At 44.7% G+C, this 19205-nt stretch overlaps 1 protein-coding gene across 11 annotated transcripts in view; it reads left to right on the top strand.

The window, feature by feature from the left end:
- RBFOX2 (RNA binding fox-1 homolog 2) overlaps positions 1 to 19205 on the top strand; it is a 170129-nt gene that overhangs the window by 66536 nt on the left and 84388 nt on the right. For 3 of the 11 annotated variants that reach the window (XM_021554070.3, XM_021554066.3, XM_021554067.3), the window contains exon 1: positions 16722 to 16925. The exons of 7 other annotated variants lie outside the window; for them this stretch is intronic. In XM_021554070.3, coding sequence (XP_021409745.2) covers positions 16725 to 16925 — 201 coding nt within the window. In that variant the 5' untranslated portion in view covers positions 16722 to 16724. Of the gene's footprint in view, positions 1 to 16721; positions 16926 to 17241; positions 17478 to 19205 lie in introns of those variants that run through there. One more of the 11 variants, XM_021554076.3, reaches the window with a different exon arrangement.

The following is a 19205-nucleotide window of genomic DNA, read 5'->3' as shown; positions in this document are numbered from 1 at the left end:
GGGCTGCACAGAAACATCCAGTCAAGCAGCTCCTTTATCATAAAGGGGATTTTAATTAAAACTGTTCTTGCATCATGAGCGAAATGAGCGTCAGTGCCAGCCAGCCCTGTACTGGGCATTTATCTCCTTCAAACCACATTACCAGTAATTGCTGCATTAAATCAAAGTCGAGGGAGATTACAGGTCTGAATTGGGCAGGCGGCCGGTGCCAGCGTGGGGAGCTCCGTGCTGCCGAGCCGCTGATACGGGAACCCCCTCGGCCCCCCAGCTGGGGGCGAGGAGTCGGAGGGCTGCTGGATCCCAAGAAGCTCTTCTCATTACAAGGCAGGAATTTTTGTTATAACCTAGGAGGAGTGGCAGGCTGTATGCTTGGAGCATTTTAAGCTGCTGGTGTTTTTCTATTAGCTTCCTTTTAAAACAAACAAAAGCAGTAACAAAACAAACCCTGTGGCATTGCCATTCCACTTCTGTCTCCTGTGTGGATCCACCACAGACATTTCCTTTTGTTCATCATCTGCTGCTTATTCCAGCCCTGAAACTTCAGAATAAATCACCTCTTGTCTTGATATATCCCTTTTTCCTCTTCTTGCCACAGCTCTGATGTGGAGCTGCTAACTTAGTTCCTCTCTGTCCCAATATGGTAAGGCTTCTCCCCTTCTTCACCTCTCCCCCCACTAAGGAATTGTATCTGCCTTGACCTGTGGTTCCTTTGCTAACTATGGCTCATTAGTTCGTTTAATTATTTCTCTAGGTTTTAAAGCATTCTGCTGTCTCTAGGTCTAGAGCAGCTGTTTCCCTTCTTCTTGTCCCTATACTTTAACCTTGGTCACTCTAAAAAATATCTGATCATCTAGCACTGCTGTTGCTTCCACTCTCCAAACTTCTGTCAGGGCAAAGCTGAGGAATGGCCATGGCCACATGAGGTCTTAGGCATGTAGACTGGCTGAGGTAATTAGATCTGTGTGGGCATTCACTGAATTATCAAAATGTGACAGCTGGACTTTTGGTGGCTATTGTTACCTCTGTCCCATAATTACAAAGAGGGTAAGCCAGGAAGAGAATGTGAAGAAAACATGGGTGTTTTTCCTTTTGAAAAGTGACTGTCATTTTCTATGTTTTTGTCTTGATGGCAGTTACGCCTTTTCCTGTTCTGTTGCTGACAATCTTGGGGCATTTGGGTGGCAGTGATGGTTTTTCTTCTATTTCCCCAGAGGTGTTGGCAGTCTGTCATTCTGAATTTGCTTCCTACAGTGTTTGCACATCTACTGAGTTCCTATGCTGCAGAATAGGGTCTCATTCTCAGCACTGTTCTGAGAACCTGGTAATGTATGTGAAAGATGATGCTGTAGCTGGATCTGCCTGCTGAAACAGGTTGCATACTGTTGAGCTGTATTAGATTTTTAAGATTCTCACAAGTGTCTCAGAAGCTGTCTAGTTCAGAACAGTTGCAGGAGTGTGCCTGCTGTGCCCCTTCAGAGCTTGAAGTTGCTGATTTTGCTTCATTTCAATGTGAGCTTGAGATGCAGCTTAAGTATTGCCCTACTTTAATTCTGGCCTAGCATGAATCTCTAGCCTGAGATAAGTGGCTCTTTTAAATTCATGCTAAGAGACCTGTAAAGCCACAGAGGCTGAAGGTTGAGTGCTGCTGATATCCCAGCTGATAATGCAGAGGGGTTGCAGTTAATTTTTGCCTTAGTAGTCCTGTTACCACAAAGTGAGAGTAGTCCCACTGCAGAGTAACTGGAGAGTTGTGCAGAGAACAGAAGCCAAGAATTTGGTGGAGATTTCTTGGTAGTGAGAGAAGGCAGAGATAGGGGTTTTCATGGGAGCCAGGAAACCATCTGTATGGCATAGTGGTTTTGGGACAGAGAATGCAGAGCGTGAGATAGCGTGGCAGATTAGGGTGAATGAACATGAGTGATTTCATGGGGGTTTTTTTTGGTTTTTTTTGGGGTTTGTTTGTTTTTGGTTTTTTTTTGGTGTTTTTTTTTGGTGTGGTTTTTTTTTTTTTTTTTGGTAGAGGTCACAGAAAGCTGATGGATGAGCTGGTATCTTGATTGTATAGTGGAACCAGAGCAAGCTTTCAGTCGTTGTTGTCTAGGGATTTCAGCTGCTGTGGCTTGTTTTAGAACTTGCTGGGAGTTGAAACTAGCTTGCAGGAAAGATCTTTGGACTGAGCCATGTTGGCCTTTATTCTGTTCTTCTGGCTCCTGGGGAGAAGTGTGGGTGGCAGTTCTTTTACGTGCCCATGGCAGACCTCTATGTTCGTGTCCTGGGAGTCTCTGTGAGAATAAAAAGATTTCCAGAATTTTTCTCTCTCCTGCTTTCTCAAAACTAGATAGATTTCAAAAATCCCAGTCAAAATCTAGCTGTTTGCTGCCTTTTATATTTTTGTCTTAGTCTGAGGCAGAAAGTGATGTGCAGACTACTTCTTGTCTCTAAGCTGGTATAGTCTTAACATACCTCTTTCTGTTCTCTACCACAGCCTTACACTTCTCCACTCAAAGCACTGGAGAAGGGACACAGCAATAGCTAGCACCTCTGCCTCCAGATAAGTAGTCCCTGGGGTCCTCCTCCTACATTAAAGCATGACTTGCTGCTGTCACCATTCATTTAGCCTGTCTTGACTCTCCTCTTTCAGGGTAAACGGCATAATTTTTGCCAGACCTCAGCTTTGCATGCTATTTCTGGATCCCTTCTGTGCACTCAGAAAATGCACCAAAATCTTAACTGCAGCACTTATGGCTGAATCTCTTTTGAGTTGCCTGACTTTGGAATTTTTAAATTTTTTTCAATGGGAATGGGGAAAAAACAGGATTCATCATCAAAAGCTGAGCAGGTGGGCAAGATTTTGAACTGAGGCCTGCAGAAATTAATGGACAGATGTAATTCTATCATGAAATTATCTTTGCAGAGTTATGCTGAAAGTGTCATATTTTGTATATTGTTGTACTGGAACTGTTTCCAGATGACTTCCTGAGATTTATTTGGTAACTTGCTGTTGTGGCAGCTAAAGGTCCTGCTTGCACAATGTTCTCCAATTCCTCAGTTCCTGCCAGTAATACAGTCTCAAACTCAGCTATCACACATAGACAGCACTGCCTCTTCATTTCTCTCTATTGATTAAATTAAGAATTTTGTTTAGTATTTTTGATGTGTTTTGCCTTTTGCTTACACAGTTACAGGGTGTGGGCAGTTGCTCTGCTGTTCTTATTGCACCAAGCTGGGCAAGGAGTGCTTTACTCCTGTGTTGGAACAGGAGAATACTGTCCTAGAAAACCTTTCCACCTTTCCCCCAAATTCTGCTTTTGTTTGTGTAGCTGAGAAGCCGTACCACTCTAAAGTAGGGATAAATTTAAGTTCATACTAGCATAATTTATTGTGTGGCCACTCGTTAACTTGGAAACAAGTACCTTATTCTATTTTAGCTTGTCACGTGGAGGCAATTTGATAAGCTGGGAGGCGAGGTGGGGAGGAAAGTCCATACCAAAACCGTCTCTGCTGGGAAGCAAGTGCTCAGCTAGATGAGTAAGACACACAGCCATGTTCTGAAATGCTCTGCAGTGGTTGATGATGTTCTCCCTTCACCCCAGGCAAAGGTGGGGTAGAATGTGTTGGCTCAAACCCTTGTTGGAAGTGGCTTATCCCATGAGTCGTTTGCTGGGATAAGATTGAGAATGCATGTGGCATTTCCAACAGCCCCACGTGGCCACTTGCTGGTGGGTCTGAGGTAATGGCAGAACTGTGCTTAAACTACAGGGGAATTGTCAGTGTGGTCCAGCCCTAGGTTGTGATTCATTCAATTAAAAATACTTGGTGAGAGTATGTCTGATACTACCATCTGGTGACTTTTAATAATATTTATTCTTAGGAAGGTGGTTCTTTAATTAAGGAATTAACCTTAATTTTTGTAGGCTTAGCATAGATCTAAAGAAATGCTCAGACTTAAGCTGCTCTATTTCTAGAAGAGTCAAATCTTTCTTTTTGGATCTCCCTGTTGTCCCCTTAAGGATCAACTAATTGAACTGCTGCTGCTTGTTAAGTGAAAAAACAGGTGGGACTGTGAGAGACAGAATGGGCAAAGCTTTTCTCTGACTGACATTCTGAAACAGCCTCTGAAGTGAAGGAATACTACCTCCAATCTATTCTTTTTGCTTCCTCTTTGTCCACTGTCCCCAAAGGAATATACAAAGGCAGCGTGACTGTCATGTAATATCTAAACTAGCAAGAGAAAACTCCTTGTCTTCTTTGATGTTGAAATTCTGCATCTGGACACCTTTTTGTTTCTCATGTAATGAGCAAAAAGCATTTTGATGGACACGCAGCATTATCAAGATCAGTGCATATATAAATGGTCCATAAAGAAAGCTGTGATACGATCACCTTCATTACCAAGTGCCTTAGCCCAGAAGTATACTTATTTGGTTTCTAAAGCATTGCCAAGTATTTAGAATTCTCCTTGAAAAAAGGCCCAGACCTGAGACCCACATAATTTTTTCTGGGAAGTCTGTGTATACTTTCTTTTTCCCCTGTTATATTGTGCCATATACTGTACCATGCCAACTAAGAGGATGGAGCCCGTCTGGTTTCAGAAGCTTCTTCTGGACTTGATGCATGTTGTATTCAGGTATTCTGGAGTTGTCTCAAGATTTTATAATTGAAACATGTTCTGTAATGCATGTAAAGCATGGGATTGGGGTAGAAAGCCGAAATTGTGTCTTCTATGTGCTGCTGGTGTATCAAGATTACTGGCAGATTCATTTTGCAACTTAATCACTAATAGATTCTTGTGAGTTATTGTTCTGTTAAAGCTGCCTTGATGAGAGCCAGCTTGTTAGTGTCGTGAATAAAACTCAGTTCTGGGAACGCAGTCTTTTGACGGGATTTTTCAAACTTCATATGAGTGTTCATCATTGCATTACATTTTTCCTTTGTAGTAGTTTAAGAGGTAGACTTTGGGCAATCTAAATTTCACCTGAATTAACTTGAGTTCTTGTCTGGCAGCTGAAGTTATCTGGGCAGGATCTGTACTTCCAGCTTAAGGAAGACACTGCCTACAGAAGCCTTAACTTTAGGATCAAGAGTGTTTGTCTCTCTTGACCGCTGTGAGAGTGTAGGCTGGGTATTGGAAGAGTTTGGTTTCTGGTTGAGAAAGATCCCAGCTTATGATTTCTTGAGTCCCCTTTGGTATATATGTTTCTGGAGTTTGCTATTGTTACCATTCTACTGGATGGCTGTAAGATGCCTAAACAAAACAAAAAGTGCCAATTGCCCAGCAGACAGAGGTCTAGCAATGTGCTCCTTTAGCAGACTGACTTTGTATCATTGTTCTGCCTCCTTTTTCCATGTCCTTCACTAAAGCAGAGTTCGTTGAGGCTTTGAAAATAAGTGGTAGTTAAGAAATAATAACTTTTAATTCTGACCTGTTTTCCTCTTATGTTGTGTATTTGTAATTGTTTAAAAACTATTCTCGTTTTCCAGTCTAGACAAACCATTAATATTTAACATCTACGTGTAGATGATGCAGTGAAGACCTAAGGGCAGTAACAGGATGCAGGTATCTTATGTCCACAGTTTGGAGTGTGCGTGGTTTCTGCTGTTAAGCCACTTTAGATCAGTTTCTGGACTACAGAGCTTGGTTGGAGTGGTAGTGGCACATGCAAACAAACTCTATCACCCTTAAGTAAATTGCCTTGCAAATGGAGAATGTGTTGTAGAAGAAGATGGAAAAGGGAGCTCTCTGGCACTTGGAGGAGAAAAGACATGACCAGGAGCTATTTCAGAGCTCCAGTTTTATTAAGTGCTATATTTGGAATTTTTCTCTCTCCATTTTTTTTTTCTTTAATTGTGTGTTTTCTCCATGAGAACTGGATGTGTAATGACTGAAGTTCTGCTATCTGCTTGAGGTATTTGGCAGAACTAGTGGGTAGGATGGGGCAGTCCTTGCTGCTTTACGTTTTTGCTGCTTTCTTTAGCTTTGGGTTCCTTGGCTCTTTTGCCAGGGGGCTTTTACTTTCCTTGGATTCAAAGTGTATTTTTGGTAATTTCATTTGTGCTAATGTGGTTTTGAACTATTAATCCTATTGAACATGAGAATTCAGTACACTAACTAATCAGATAGGGTTTCAGGCAAGAAATAGCTCCTATGGCTTTACCAACCCATTCAAATTCTTTCCTGTGATATCCTTATTTTGCTAATCTAACATACTTTGGTTTGCTGCTACTCCACATACCCCAGAACTGCTGGTTTTATTTCTGCTTTAATGCATCTAGTTCCTGGTCTATGACATTTACCTGCTTAGCATGTTTCACTTGCAGAGAAGGCACTGGCTGGGTGCTGAGTTATTTACTCACCTGCAGAGCTGATCCACCACCACCAAATCTTCTTGCTCTTGAGATCAGGACATCTATGTAAAACTGGCAGGTTTCTGAAATGTGGGGAAAATCCTGTTTCTGCAGTCAACCATGTGTTATGTTTGCTTCTGCATGCCATTTCAGAATATTGAGCTTTCCTTTGTGTGCTCTGCTTACATTTATGTCCTCGCCACTTGAATCTCGTATGATTCCAGGGTCAAAATAATACCTAGACCATAAGTAAATTTTCTAGTCATTGGTGATATTAAATGTGTGAAGAAAAAGGAAAATCATGCAGCTCTTTGAAAAACATTATATCCATATCAGCAAACAAGCAATAAATGTAGACCTAGAAAGAGGAATGGGGACTTTCCCCTGAGTATAAGTTCTCACCTGGAGTGAGAAAAAACCATCTTTGTGCTCAGGGCATGGGACCTGCTTTGGTGCAAAATGAGAATCTCTTGTAGCTCTGTTGATGTAATCTTGGTGCTGTTTGTCTAACACTAGCATGAACTGGCTGAGCTGCTTGATCTATTTAGCTGCTATGGAAATCAGTACATACCCAGCCAGAAAATGCATCCTTGCTTGCTGGCATGTTTCCTACATTTACATCAGTTTTTAAAAAGCAGAGACATATTGTAAGCTGCTCATCAGATCCCTGATGACCCAGTTTAGCAGATGTAGTGATTGGCTAATTGTTAAAGATGCCATTTTTGGTGGGTGAGAGGAAGAGCATCAGCCAGGCTTCTAGCGATGAAGAGTTAGATTCAGCAGAGGTAAGAGCTCTTTAGTGGGAGTAACTAGATAAGGCTTGGATTAATTTGTCTGGAGACCAGAAAATTATGCAGAAGATTTATAAATGTAGTTTATAAAATGAAACTGTTGGTGTAATTCCTTGGTAAAGATCAATGTGGGGTAATGGCTATAAATCGTGGAAATATCTCAGATTCCATGCTGTATTACTGTGTCCCCACAGTACCACAGTTTTTAGCAATTAAGGAAAAAAAAAAGTGGTAAGTGTCTGGAACTTCCGTGGCTGCACTTCAACAATCATGAGACTATGGCTATATTATGTTCTTATAGCTGTACTTGTAATTGTAACTTAGTATGCTTGCTATAAACAGTCTGAACAAAGCAGGCAAAGCAAAGCCCAGGGCTGTGGTCCTGGCATTTCCCAAAAATATTCCTCTGTCTCCAGACATCAAAGAGAGCAGTGCATGTGAAGCAAAGTATTGGGTTTTGAGAACACAGGGAAGAACTTGTGTAATCTCCATGACTTGCTTAGTACACATAAAGGGGAAAATTAGGTAAATGCTGCTATAGTGGCATGTAAAACAGTATGTCTAGAAAGAGTGATGGGTAGGTAGGAGTTGGAAAAAACAAAATTAAATGTTACTAAAAGATTAAGGTTAGCAGTAACTAGATGGGTGATAGCTGAGAGAGTTGGGAGCTATGTGATCAATAAATGCACATACATCACAGGATGGTGTTGTTTTTTTTTTTTTGGTAGATTTCTGGCATTCAAAATAACAAATAGAGGAACCAGAGCTACTGGTGCAGAACATGAAACTGGATATCACAGGGATAATACCAATCTGCAAGAATAGTAATCATGGCTTTAACATGCATTCAAGATTGTGTGGTTGAGATAGGGTAGATGTAAAAGGTGATAGGCTATATTGTATGCAGTAGACTGTAAAGAAGAAAGCAGAGTAATACTGATAATGTAGGATTTGTTTCTGGTCAAATTGATGTGGGGAAGAATGGTAAAAGAGGTCCCAGGGGAAGTACTGTGAGTCTGCTGTAATCCCTCATAGGATTGGATTCAGATAGAAACTTGAGGCTTGAAAATTATACTATTCCCAGCACCATTAGAGATATAAATATTAGTATGAGAAACTTTAATTCCTCAGATACTGCTTGGAGAACAAATGCTGCTAATATTAATCAGATCAGAAGATTTTGTCATTGTAGCATCATCACCTGTTGTTGACGCAGTGAGTGGATTATTGGTGCTGTGACTGTTACAGGAAAACAAGCTGTTTAGGAGCCTCCATCTCTATCACTTTAGGATGGGATGATCATGATATAAGCTTTGATACATGAAGCAATATATTTAATGAAGTCAGCCCTGAATGGTGTGGTTTGGGGTTGGTGGGCTTTTTTTGATTGGTTGGGATTGTTTTTTTCATTTCTTTTTTTAGAGGCACTTTGGATACAAATTAGTGATGGTATATGTAAAGGGGGAGATCCTCTAAGAAGAAGCTTTAGCCTAACCTTATAAAGGCTGTTAGGTGAGAAAAGAAGCAAATTTACAAAAGTGAATGTATCAGCAGAGATTGCTGTGCCTTTAAAATCAGTAGGGATGAAATAAGAACTGCCAAAAATCAGGCTGAATTAAACCTTAAAAGTGTTGCTAAGGAAATGGGTGACAGTTTCTCTATATACAATTAGAGAGAAGGGAGGAGGTGGGGCCACTTAATTTTGAGGATAGGGTAGTTAATGAGGATGCTCTTGTCACAGAATTGAATCAGTCTTTGTTGTTTTAAGTAGAGTTGATCTTGGGAGCAAGGGCAGTATTGGTAATGGGCATGAACCCATTGTAGAAGCAACCACACTGGACATTTCAAAGATCCTAGTTAGTGCAGGTAGGCTGGGCTGAGAAGCAGGGTTGCCTGGGGAAAGGGGGGTGCCTATTCCTGAGAGTGAAAGAACTGGTTCATGCAGTTGCAGATATGATAGAACTTTTAATTTGTCAAATAGGAGTGCTGTCATATGTTTGGAGAACAGGAAGTGGAATAGACCTACTGCTGGTGGGGAATGATCTGAGTAAATACAGACCTAGCCTCAGCTGCATGCTGGCGCACAAATATTAATTAAAGGCTTGGATACAAATAAAGAATGTGATAAAAGGCAACATAAATACATTAAAACTAGGTTGTGCCTTATCAGCCTGTCTGTTTTTAAGATAACCAGTTTTTTTACCTTGATAATGTGTGTTTTACATAGTAGGATGATGTCTTTTACTATAGGCAGGTTCTACAGCATCTGATGCTGTAGATCTAGATCTAGAGAAGATGCAGTTTAGTGCTGGAAATGTGAAACAGAGCTGATGTTGTTCTGGGTGATGTCTTTAAAAATAAAGATGAGCACAGGCTAGATCAGGTGCAAGAACATACTTCTACGGGTTGGGGAATAGCCAGCCTGTCATGTGACAGAAGACTGGAACAGCTGCCTGTTTGGATGGTTAGAGAGGGAATACATGGGGAAGGTTAATTGTTAGGGAAAGAGAAAAGATGGCTAAGCCGTAGGACAGTATGGCACAAGAACAAAGGAAAGACAGAAATTGCTCAGGAATAGCATTAAGCTGGAGAACTCAAATCCCAGATATTCTAGAGCAGCCTTTTGGCTGGGGCAGTGTAGCTGTAAAACCCAACTCTAAGATACAGTGTCATACATTTTATGAAAAGTTAAGATGATGATGTGTGATAACAGTTGATCTGATTCTGTGTGTCAGGAGATCTTTTCCAGTCTTCATAGTTCTGTAAATTTAATATTATTCATATATGTAGGCATCTGCAGGAACAAGGCTATGATTTTATAACAGTTACCTCACCTAACTTGTGTTACTGGAAATGCATAGGCATAGTAGGTTGCATGGTAATGTAAGTAATGTAATGTAATAATGGACTATTATCTCAAAACAGAATTATTTGACTAATATTTGTTGCAAGTCAGTGTGCAGTAGTAAACCAAGCCCCTGTGGCCAGTCTTGCAGAAAATTCAGTAGTTTATTACTGGTCAGTGAAGTCCTGCTGTGTGCACCTTGGCACATATGAGTTTAAAACTGGCTTTTGTCATTTAATTACCTGAGGGACTCAAAGAGTGTGATGCTTTTTTTACCTAAGTATCATCCAAATGTCTTTATGCTGGTTAAGTCACATTATTTAAGCTTGCATAAAAAACTTTAAAGCATGGCAGTTTTATTGGATCTGTAGTTAAAACAGCAGAGGAGCTTAGGTGATACTCCCCTTCCTTGTTTTGTTTTGCCCATTTGATGGGTATTTATAGATAGGAAGATATCTGTACTAGGATTTGGAAATGTTTTATTCCCCTGAGGCCTGGTTGGAAATGACAAGAACTGGATTTTGAAATAAATGTAAGGTTTTTAACTTAGGGATTTGCTTTTAAAACCTGGGGCATTAATATGAAGTAGCAAAAACATGCTGTGGAAAAGACTTAGGGTTTGTATAAATTAATGCCTTTTAATAAAAAGATTTTATTGGAGATACAAAATTGCTTGAGTGCATAGTAATGAGCTATGCAAAAGAATGAAGGGCAGGCACCTTTTGAACATGTAGTTACAGAAAAGAGAAGGAAATAAAAAAGTGGTTCAGAGGAAACCAGATACTATCTGTGCCCCCAGGCAGGGCATGCAGGGAGTGCTGAGAGGTAGCCAAAAAAGCCCTCTGGTGAGGAGGTGGGGGCATAATGGTGAGGAGGAAGAGGCATAATGATGAGCTCCCGAAAGCTGTTTGGTGTCTGTTTGGGGTGAAATAAATGGGCCAAAGGCAGAATGAGATGGAAGTTCATTGTGGGAGCCTCATCCTTTTTCCCCAGTGGAGAGATCTAGAAACATAAGCTGCTTTCCCATTTATGGGCAACTAATTTCTTTGTCTGTGCAAATCTTCACACAGAAACAATGGCTCTAGAAACTTTATTAATTTATTTATTTATCTTAGATGTAGAAAATGTCATGCTTTATCCTCCCCAAATTGGTCATGCTCCTTTTGTAAGGAAGGAGTGGCCCTGTGGCTCTAGGAAAGATGATGAGAGTGGGCAACAGCTGCTATAAGCACTCACCCAGCTCCTAGCTGTCCTTTTCTGAGGCTCTCAGAAAGAAAGGGCAGTGGGAGCAGAGGATGAGCCAAGAGCTGTCCTGCTGGGCTGAGTGGGTTGGAGGGCTGTGGATTAGGCACCCCTTACCTGAATGACAAAGATTTGTGCATGCACATTGTACTAGATAATGATCCACATATTTATCTCCTGAGGAAAAGTAAATCTCAAGTTTAACTCTTTCTGAGGGGGAGGAAATTATGAGTGACAATAGAAAGGCTGCTGCCCTAGCGCTAGGCTGAGGGAGCTGTTTAGTGGTGCACAGCAGTACTACAGAAAAGTTAAAGATTAGAAATGCAAAACCTCCCTGACTTTATGCATTTAAAATGGTGTGTGTGTGGGAAATTTGGCTAGCCCTTCTTGGGTTTGATCACTGTAGCATGTTTATTTTTGAAACCTCAGAGGGAGGGGTTTTATCCCTGCTATCCTTTGGAGGAAGGTGGCAATCTTTAGTGGGCTTAGGCTGTTAACTCTTTGAGAACCCAGGTTTGGTCCACTGTCCACCCATCACTACAAAAAACTTGGTGTGTCTTTTTTTGTAGTGATGGGTGAAATCTCATGCAATTTGTTGTGGGAGGTCAGGTCCCCTCAGTGCTCCCCCTGGCCATGGTGTATCTTTTAAGAATCAGCAGCGGACTCTCGGATGTCTGGTAATGTGGCTGGCATGTGAGGCTGCTGGGGTGAGCCTGCTGGCCGAGCAGCTCCCCATCTGTCCCTGTCGGTCAGGGAGCAGATTCCTCCCTGGGAATGAGGAGGATGAGCTTCCTAAAATGGGCACAACAACTGGCCCTGCCCAGCCTTGCCCCCTTCTCCCTGCTGCTCGCTGTCCCATGTGACAGAGTTAATCCCCCTGGCTGCCCCCAGTTTGACTAGAACAGCTGAGGGGGACAACCCACCGGCCCAAGGCTGGGGCAGTGGGGACCATTCCAGGGCCTAGCTCCCCCCGCCAGCCCCGGTTCCAGCAGCTGTCCCTGCTTGCCTCAGCTCGGGAGGGAGGGAGAAGCGTTAAATGATACGGGCACACACTCCCTTGTGAAAGAGATCCCTTCAATTTGAGATATCAGTGTGGCTTCTCCCTTCTCCCTCCCTCCTTCTCTGACACCAAAGGGTTTTACTATGCTAATCCCAGCACCTGTCCCTGCAGAGGACAGCAAGAAGGGTATGGTGGTGGGGGGAGGAACAGTCCCATATGTTTTTCCCTGTCCTGGATTGGGAGTGTTCCCTCTGACGCACCTAGAGCCCAGAACATATGCTCTTTTCAGATCCTAAATGCTGTTTGCTTCCTCCCATCCCTGGCAGCAGTGGCTGCAAAGATCCTGTGTCCCCCTATTCCTGGCAGTTGCTCTGTTTGCTGCCCGGGAATCGCAGGACACTCCTCAGTCGAGGCTCGCAGGGCTGTTTTCAGTAGAGGATTTCTAATTTTAGGAGCCTCCGCCGCCTATGGTTGAGCGCTGCCTTGCTGGATCCCAGAAGAGAGGGGCTGAGCCGTGCCGAGCCAGGCAGCTCCTTTTTATTTTCAGCTGAGCTAGTGTCAACCTGAGTGGCCCCAGAGGCCTGAGCCAAGCACTGCGCAGGGCTGCCAGAGTCCTTCCCACAAGGCTGAAAGACGGAGACTCGGATTTGAAGCTTCCAGTCCTGTGTCCATTTGGCCTTTAGCTGGAGGATCTTTGGCTATGTATGGTGTGTATTGTATGGATTACCAATACCCAGTTGTCCAGGTAAGCAAAAGGACTGTGGTGACTTTAAGGAGTTTTGCTCTCTGTGTTGTTTGGACAAAACTGGCGCTTACATGCTGGTTTTGTAGAAGGACACTGCTTCCAAGTTGGGCTTCTTGTGTCCCAGGCCTCTGCCTAGAGACTCTGCAGATGGCTTTGAAGCTCCTGCACCTGATCAGTACCATTTGATACTTTTTAACTCCAAGATTTGTCTTGTTTGAGACTTTTGTATTCTGGTTCACATTTTTTGCCTTTTTCTTTGATAATTTATTTGTTTGTAGGGGATGTTGAACTGACAGCAGTGCTGTGCTCTGCAAACTAGTGTCTTGTTGTGTGTCTCACTGTGTTGTCGGGGCACATGTGACCTGTACGTGTGACTGCAGCCTGTCCCACAGGGATGCTGAGCCACCCAGAGCAGCTCCTCACCTATTCTCCTCCTCCCTCCTCCAAAATCACCCACAAAACCTCTGACAAAATCTCATTTGTCACATTTTTGCTTTTGGAGGTCCAGAGAGGATATGTAGGGTGAAAGAATGGGTGGGTTTGAGAGCAGCACTCAGGGCAAAGTCTGTATTGCAGCCTCTGCTGGGGGAGGGGGCTATATTTGGAGCACACGTGACATTTGCTGGCCCAGTGTGTGGAGTCTTGGAGAAGACAGAGGCTGTGTGGGTCAGGCTCAAATACTTTTGGAGCCAAGTGAAAGATGATGTTCTCTAGGCAGTCCTTGGCTATTCAGTGTCAGCACTCCATGTCCTTACAAGCACCAAGTTTATCCAGAAAATGTGAAATGTAGACTACCAGTTCAATATTATCTACAGTGAGATACATCAGATAGCCACTAAATAGTATTTTGTTAGGTTACCTTGTGTCGGGGGTTTTATTACCCAGATGAATAGAATCCACCAGCAGAAGTGTGTCTTTTGGTTGTTAAGATTTGTTCCTGATAAATTGGTTCTTTGCACTTGAAACTCTCTTTTTCTTCGCTCTGGCCTTGGTCCAGCTGGCAGGTTTGCTCCATCTAAACTTGAGCCAGCACAGAAATGCAGGTAATGAGATGTTAAAATTGAAGGCTATGCTTGCTTCCCACCCTTAGTAGCAAAGGGTGGTAAATAATATAGAAAAAAAAAAAAAAAAAAAAAAAAAAAAGGATAACATATCCTGTAACTTTCTGAAAGCAGAGTTTGTGGACTCCTCCTTTTCCTACTTTCATGATTTCTATGAGTGTTAAACTAACCCAAGTATTTAAGAGTGTACATGTAGACTACTTAGTCAAACTAGAGGTTAGTTCTTCATCGATGCTCTCATCAGTGTGATTTCAGTAGCCTTGTCCTTTGGCCTGCTGCGTAAACATCCTTCTCCAGCTTCTTTCCCATTAGGATTTGAATGGTAGGAGCCAATCAGAAACCATCATGTACATCTGTGCAAACACAGAAGAGAATATAAAAGTGTCACAGACATGCTCAGGTGGGAGCAAGGAGCTTTGCCTGGCATGATGAGGATTATCAGCTGTATCGTGGCACTGCAGAGACAGACTACTTAAATTTGCCCATGCTTATTTCAAAACACTACTTCTACAGCACAGTAACAAGTTTTGATGCATATGTGCCTGTGATGTATGAGAAGCAGTAAGAACTCCTAAGTATTGGCATCTAGAACTGTTCTGAATACATTGCTTTTTGAATAAATGCAGTAAGTAGGAAGGGGCGATCTTGTGGCTCTGAGCTATGTGTTCTTCAGGCTTCCAGCCTTCAGCTCTGCTCATGCTTCTCTGTTCTTTTCAGCAGCAAGATTTGCAGTTTGGGTTTTGGTTTTGCTTAGGTAGAGGGTGGCAAACTGTCATGGTAAGTTCAAGAGTGGTTCCATGATTCTTACGTAGGAGAAGCTAAGTGGAGGACCACCAAATTATTCTGGATGGCCATGACGCAACATCTGAACCTCCATTCCTCAGTGAATGAGGAAGGCACAGATGAGCTGCACAGATTCACCAATTTTTTGTAGGCCTAATTCATTATCAGATGTTGCTCCTCTGCTCCAGTAGAACCAGAGACAACAAAGATCTCGTGTGTTGCCACGTCTGGTCATGCTTCAAATGGTGTATTTTAAGCTTTTGAAACTCTCTATCAGATGTTCATTTTGGGTGGTTTTGCAGCAGTGGGAACTCTTGCAGACTTGAATTTCTTGTTGCCTGAGCACATCCACTGAAAATTGAGTGTTTTCTCTTGCTCAACAGGAGCAAAGGTGGATATATTCCAAGCCATAAGGCAGGAAATGCTTTCTGGTCCACCATGGAGATGAAAGAGAGAGACCAGCAGTAGATCACACTGAAGAGAATTCCCACTCTGCTGGCATATGAGCAAGGCAGATATACCAACTGGGTGGTGGGAGGCAGTGCAAGGGAAGGTTCAGTGCATAGTTGGGCATCTCATTTTCCTTAGAAGGCTCTTTCTGATGGCAAGTATTTCTGGAGGATCCTCAGATGAAGGCCGAAATAGAGTAGAAATTGTGCTATTCTGGTTAACAGTAGTGGGATGATGACCAGAAGGTCTGTGCTACAGCCCTAGGTCTGGCACAAGAGGGTGCTACCTCATGCACAGACAAGACTGAGTGAACACAAGAGTTAAAGTACTTAGGTGGAGAAAATAAGGAGATTATCCTGAGTGATTTGCAGAGGTCTGATGAATGAGATGCACAATGCTGAAATCTAGTGCTTTGTCATGTCAAAGGTTTAAGGAGGTCACTGTGGTTTTTTGCTGCTTTTAAATGGAGTTTACACTTGACCTAGAACTGTGCTCCAGAATCTCAGATTTGTAGTAGGGGGGTGAAAAACCAAATCCACTACTTTCCCTGGTTTTGCAACACTGCATGTAAATATTGTAACTTGCAAGTTACTAGAGAGGATGAGATAACACAGAAAAACGTGGACCTGTGGGCTGCAGCCATGGAGGCTGGCTCCCTCGCAGAGGATCCCACACCATGGTTTGGTTGTGTTGGGTGGCTGGCCCATGGCTCTCTGCCTCCATGCACTGGTGGCATGTCAGGGCTTCTGGTGTCTTGGTTTCCTGCTTTTCACAACAGGGGAGCGACTGGCTTGTTACACATGGCTCCTGCTGGCCTGCTGAATAAGGAGAGAAAGGGCAAGGGAAAGAAAGGAAGAAGGGAGGGAGCCAGAGGTCAGTTTGCAGCGAGTGAAATTGGGAAACTAAAAAGCATTGTGGGTCAGCATGGGCTACCTGGAGATCAGTGCTGTAGCAGAAGCCCATGAAGCAAAACCACTGGGCGCTTTATTTTTCCCTTGTAAATTATAACTGGGCATATTCATGCAAACAACACGTGGGGATTCAAGGTGTTACTGCACCGTAATTTGGCTTTTTTGCTGCTAAAGCCTGGGGAGTCTCTTGAGTACCAGGTGTCAAGAAGAGATATATCAGAAGCACAACTTGCCTGAGCTGGTTTTATCTCTGCGTCATGAGCACTGGAGCATCAGTACTTAGCATTCTTGTCTAACTGTGGGATTGGCAGACCTGCGCTCAGCCCTGTCTGTGGGTTTCCATGGGTGCAATGTTGGGAAAAATCAATCAGAGCATCTCAGATCCCGTCTGGCAAATGGGGCAGCAATGTATCACTCTGTTTTACGGGGTCGCTGAGAGAACAGATGCTGTCAACCGTGGCGTGCTCAGGTGCTCAGGGCCAGATGCTTGCTGAAGATAAATGGGAGGGAAAAAAGCAAGCTGGGAAGGAATCCAGCGGTCTCCAGGTTTTATGATGATAGAAATGCAGAGCCTGGCACGGATACTGCTTCCGGTTCAGCCAACACATCGTGTAACCCACGCGTTCTCCCTTTTGTGGCAGGAGGGAGGTCTGTTCAAAACTGACAGCTATTTCTCCAGCATCCTCCAGCCGGGAGATGCTCTCTCCCGCCTGCTGAGGTCCAGGCGGGGGAGGCCTGGGGCGCTGGGAATGGTAGGTACAGAGGAGCTCGGGCCGGCCGTGAGGTTCTGCCGGCCGGGACCGGAGCTGCACGGGGCCACCACCTTCGCTTTTGTTTCCAGCTCGCGTTTGCGCCTTGGCCGAGCCTCCTGGCTCCCGGGGAGCAGTGGGGAGTCCCGGCGGGCAGGCGAGGGAGCGCCTCGCTGGGGCGGGGGCTGGCCGTGCCGAGCCCAGCCGGGCGGGGCGAGGCGGGGCGCGGCGGGGGCGGCCCCGGCTCGCATTAATTACCTTCGGCATTCGGGGCGGTGCTTCCCGCAGCCATCTGGCTGAGCCGGGGGGGCGGCAGGGGGGGAGGGAGGGGGAAGAAGGGGAGGAACACGGGAGAAGAAAGAGAGGAAAAAGGGCTCGGGGAGCACCGCGCCGGCGAGGCAGCGCAGCGCAGGCACCCGCCGCCGCCGCCCGCCTCCACGGGGCTGCTGCTTTTTTATTTAGTTTTATTTTTTCTCTTTTTTTAAAATTTTCCCTCTCCCGTGCGGCCGGCCTCCCCCATTTTGGTTTATGGAGAAAAAGAAAATGGTAACTCAGGTAAGGGTGGCGGGCGGGCCGGGCTCCCGCGACTGCCCGCCCGGCTTTGTCTGGGCGGGGAGCGGGGCGCCCGGAGCGGTGCGGGAGGGAAGGGAGCTCCGCCGCGCCGGGCACCCGCGGTGGGAGCTTTGGGGAAGGGGTTCCTGCGGTCTCCCTCCCCGGAGCAACCTCGCAGTGCCCTCTAGAGAGAGTGGTGCGCGAGGGGCACGGCTTGCCCCTGCCGAGTTAGGCTAAACCCGCCTTTGACCAGCCGATCCCGAAGGTGTACGGCTACTCCGCCGCTTCTCCATCCGCTGCCGCTCACCGCGGGGGCCGGGAAGCCCTGGTAGGTAGCTGTAGGCGTGGGGCTGCCCGTGTCCTCCCGGGGGGAAGCGGCTGACGTTTCCTGAGGAGCGCGCCCAGCTGCCAGGGCCATCGCACATCCACCGCAAAGGGTTTCGTCGGACAGTGCTCGCCTTTTAAGGCTACTGTATGCTTTTGGATTTTGAATTCTTTCTTTTTTTTTTTTTTTTTTTTCTGGCATGGTATATGCAACTCACCACCGGAGGGAGCGGGCAAAGGGAGGGAGGAGAGCGGCATCGTGGAGATGGAATCCTTTGGAGTTAGGCATTATATAATGTCCCCGCAGTGCCTTGCAGAGCTGGAAACCTTTGGGGGATATTCCCAAAGGAGGTGGAAGGAAGGACTCTCAGAACATTTCTTCAAATCTGGGTTTCACAAGTGTTTTTTTTCTGTACAGCTGTGCAGGTCTATAGAAGCATACTGCCTTTTTGGCTTTCCTTAGCTTTGGCTGAAGCCCCCTTCACTAGCTGCTGCTGAGATCCTGCATGTCCCACTGCAAGGGGCATCTCTTTCACTGGTGCCTAACTCAGAGTGAATCTGCTGCAAGAAGTGACAGCCACTTTGACCTTTTCCCTCTCATTCGCATTGATTGTCAGTGGCTGAAAAATAGGTCTCTGTCCACTCTAAAGGTATCTTCCCAGGCTCCCAAGCCCCATCTTCTACTTCTGCTATTTAGTCCCTTCCATTACAGAATCCTTTTTATCTGGACCAAGGCTTTCTGTTCTGAGATAGAAGAGCTCTGCAGAAATCTCGTGGGACTTTCTGTACCTATATTTAGTTTAGCAAGTGATGCTGGAAAGCTGTGTCTCTGCAGTCAGCGTCCATTTGTGTTTTGCTGTGTGCTCAGTGTTCCTGGTCAGATGGAGGTGTGTGCCCCTAAGCTGCAGGTGTGCACATTTCAGAGAGTTGTTCTGCACAGCCTTGTGTTGCAATGTGCTCTCAAGCCACAGCCGTCACGCTCGGAGCCCGTGTCTGTGCAGTGCAGAAAGGTGCCTGGGTCACGAGGACCTAGGCTTGGGGATGTGCAGAGCTGGGAAGGATGGGATTTTGCTGGAGCACTGGCTGAAACAGGGGAGGGTATAAACTCATTTAAAGGTTTAGGATATCCTAATAGAGACTCAAGGGAAATCTGTCTTCCACAGAAACTCTTTAATTTATTGATGTGGGGAAGGAGGTATCAAGACTGTGTGTTATTGTATTGTTTGACCTTGAATTACGATTGTCTTAAAAGTACGTACTATTTAGTATAGGTTTTCAGGATTTGCATTGTGTATTTACATGCTGAGATGCTGGAGAAGATGCATATTAAAAAAACAGTAGGAGAGGAGAACTCGGACCGTGTTTCAGTTGGGGATCCAGATGAATGATAGATAGCCCTTGTACGCA

The sequence above is a fragment of the Lonchura striata genome, chromosome 5 (genome assembly GCF_046129695.1).
Source record: "Lonchura striata isolate bLonStr1 chromosome 5, bLonStr1.mat, whole genome shotgun sequence".
In the NCBI taxonomy this organism is placed as follows: domain Eukaryota; kingdom Metazoa; phylum Chordata; class Aves; order Passeriformes; family Estrildidae; genus Lonchura; species Lonchura striata.
The sequence above is the reverse complement of the archived record's forward strand: the minus strand, read 5'-3'. Positions and strand labels throughout refer to the sequence as shown.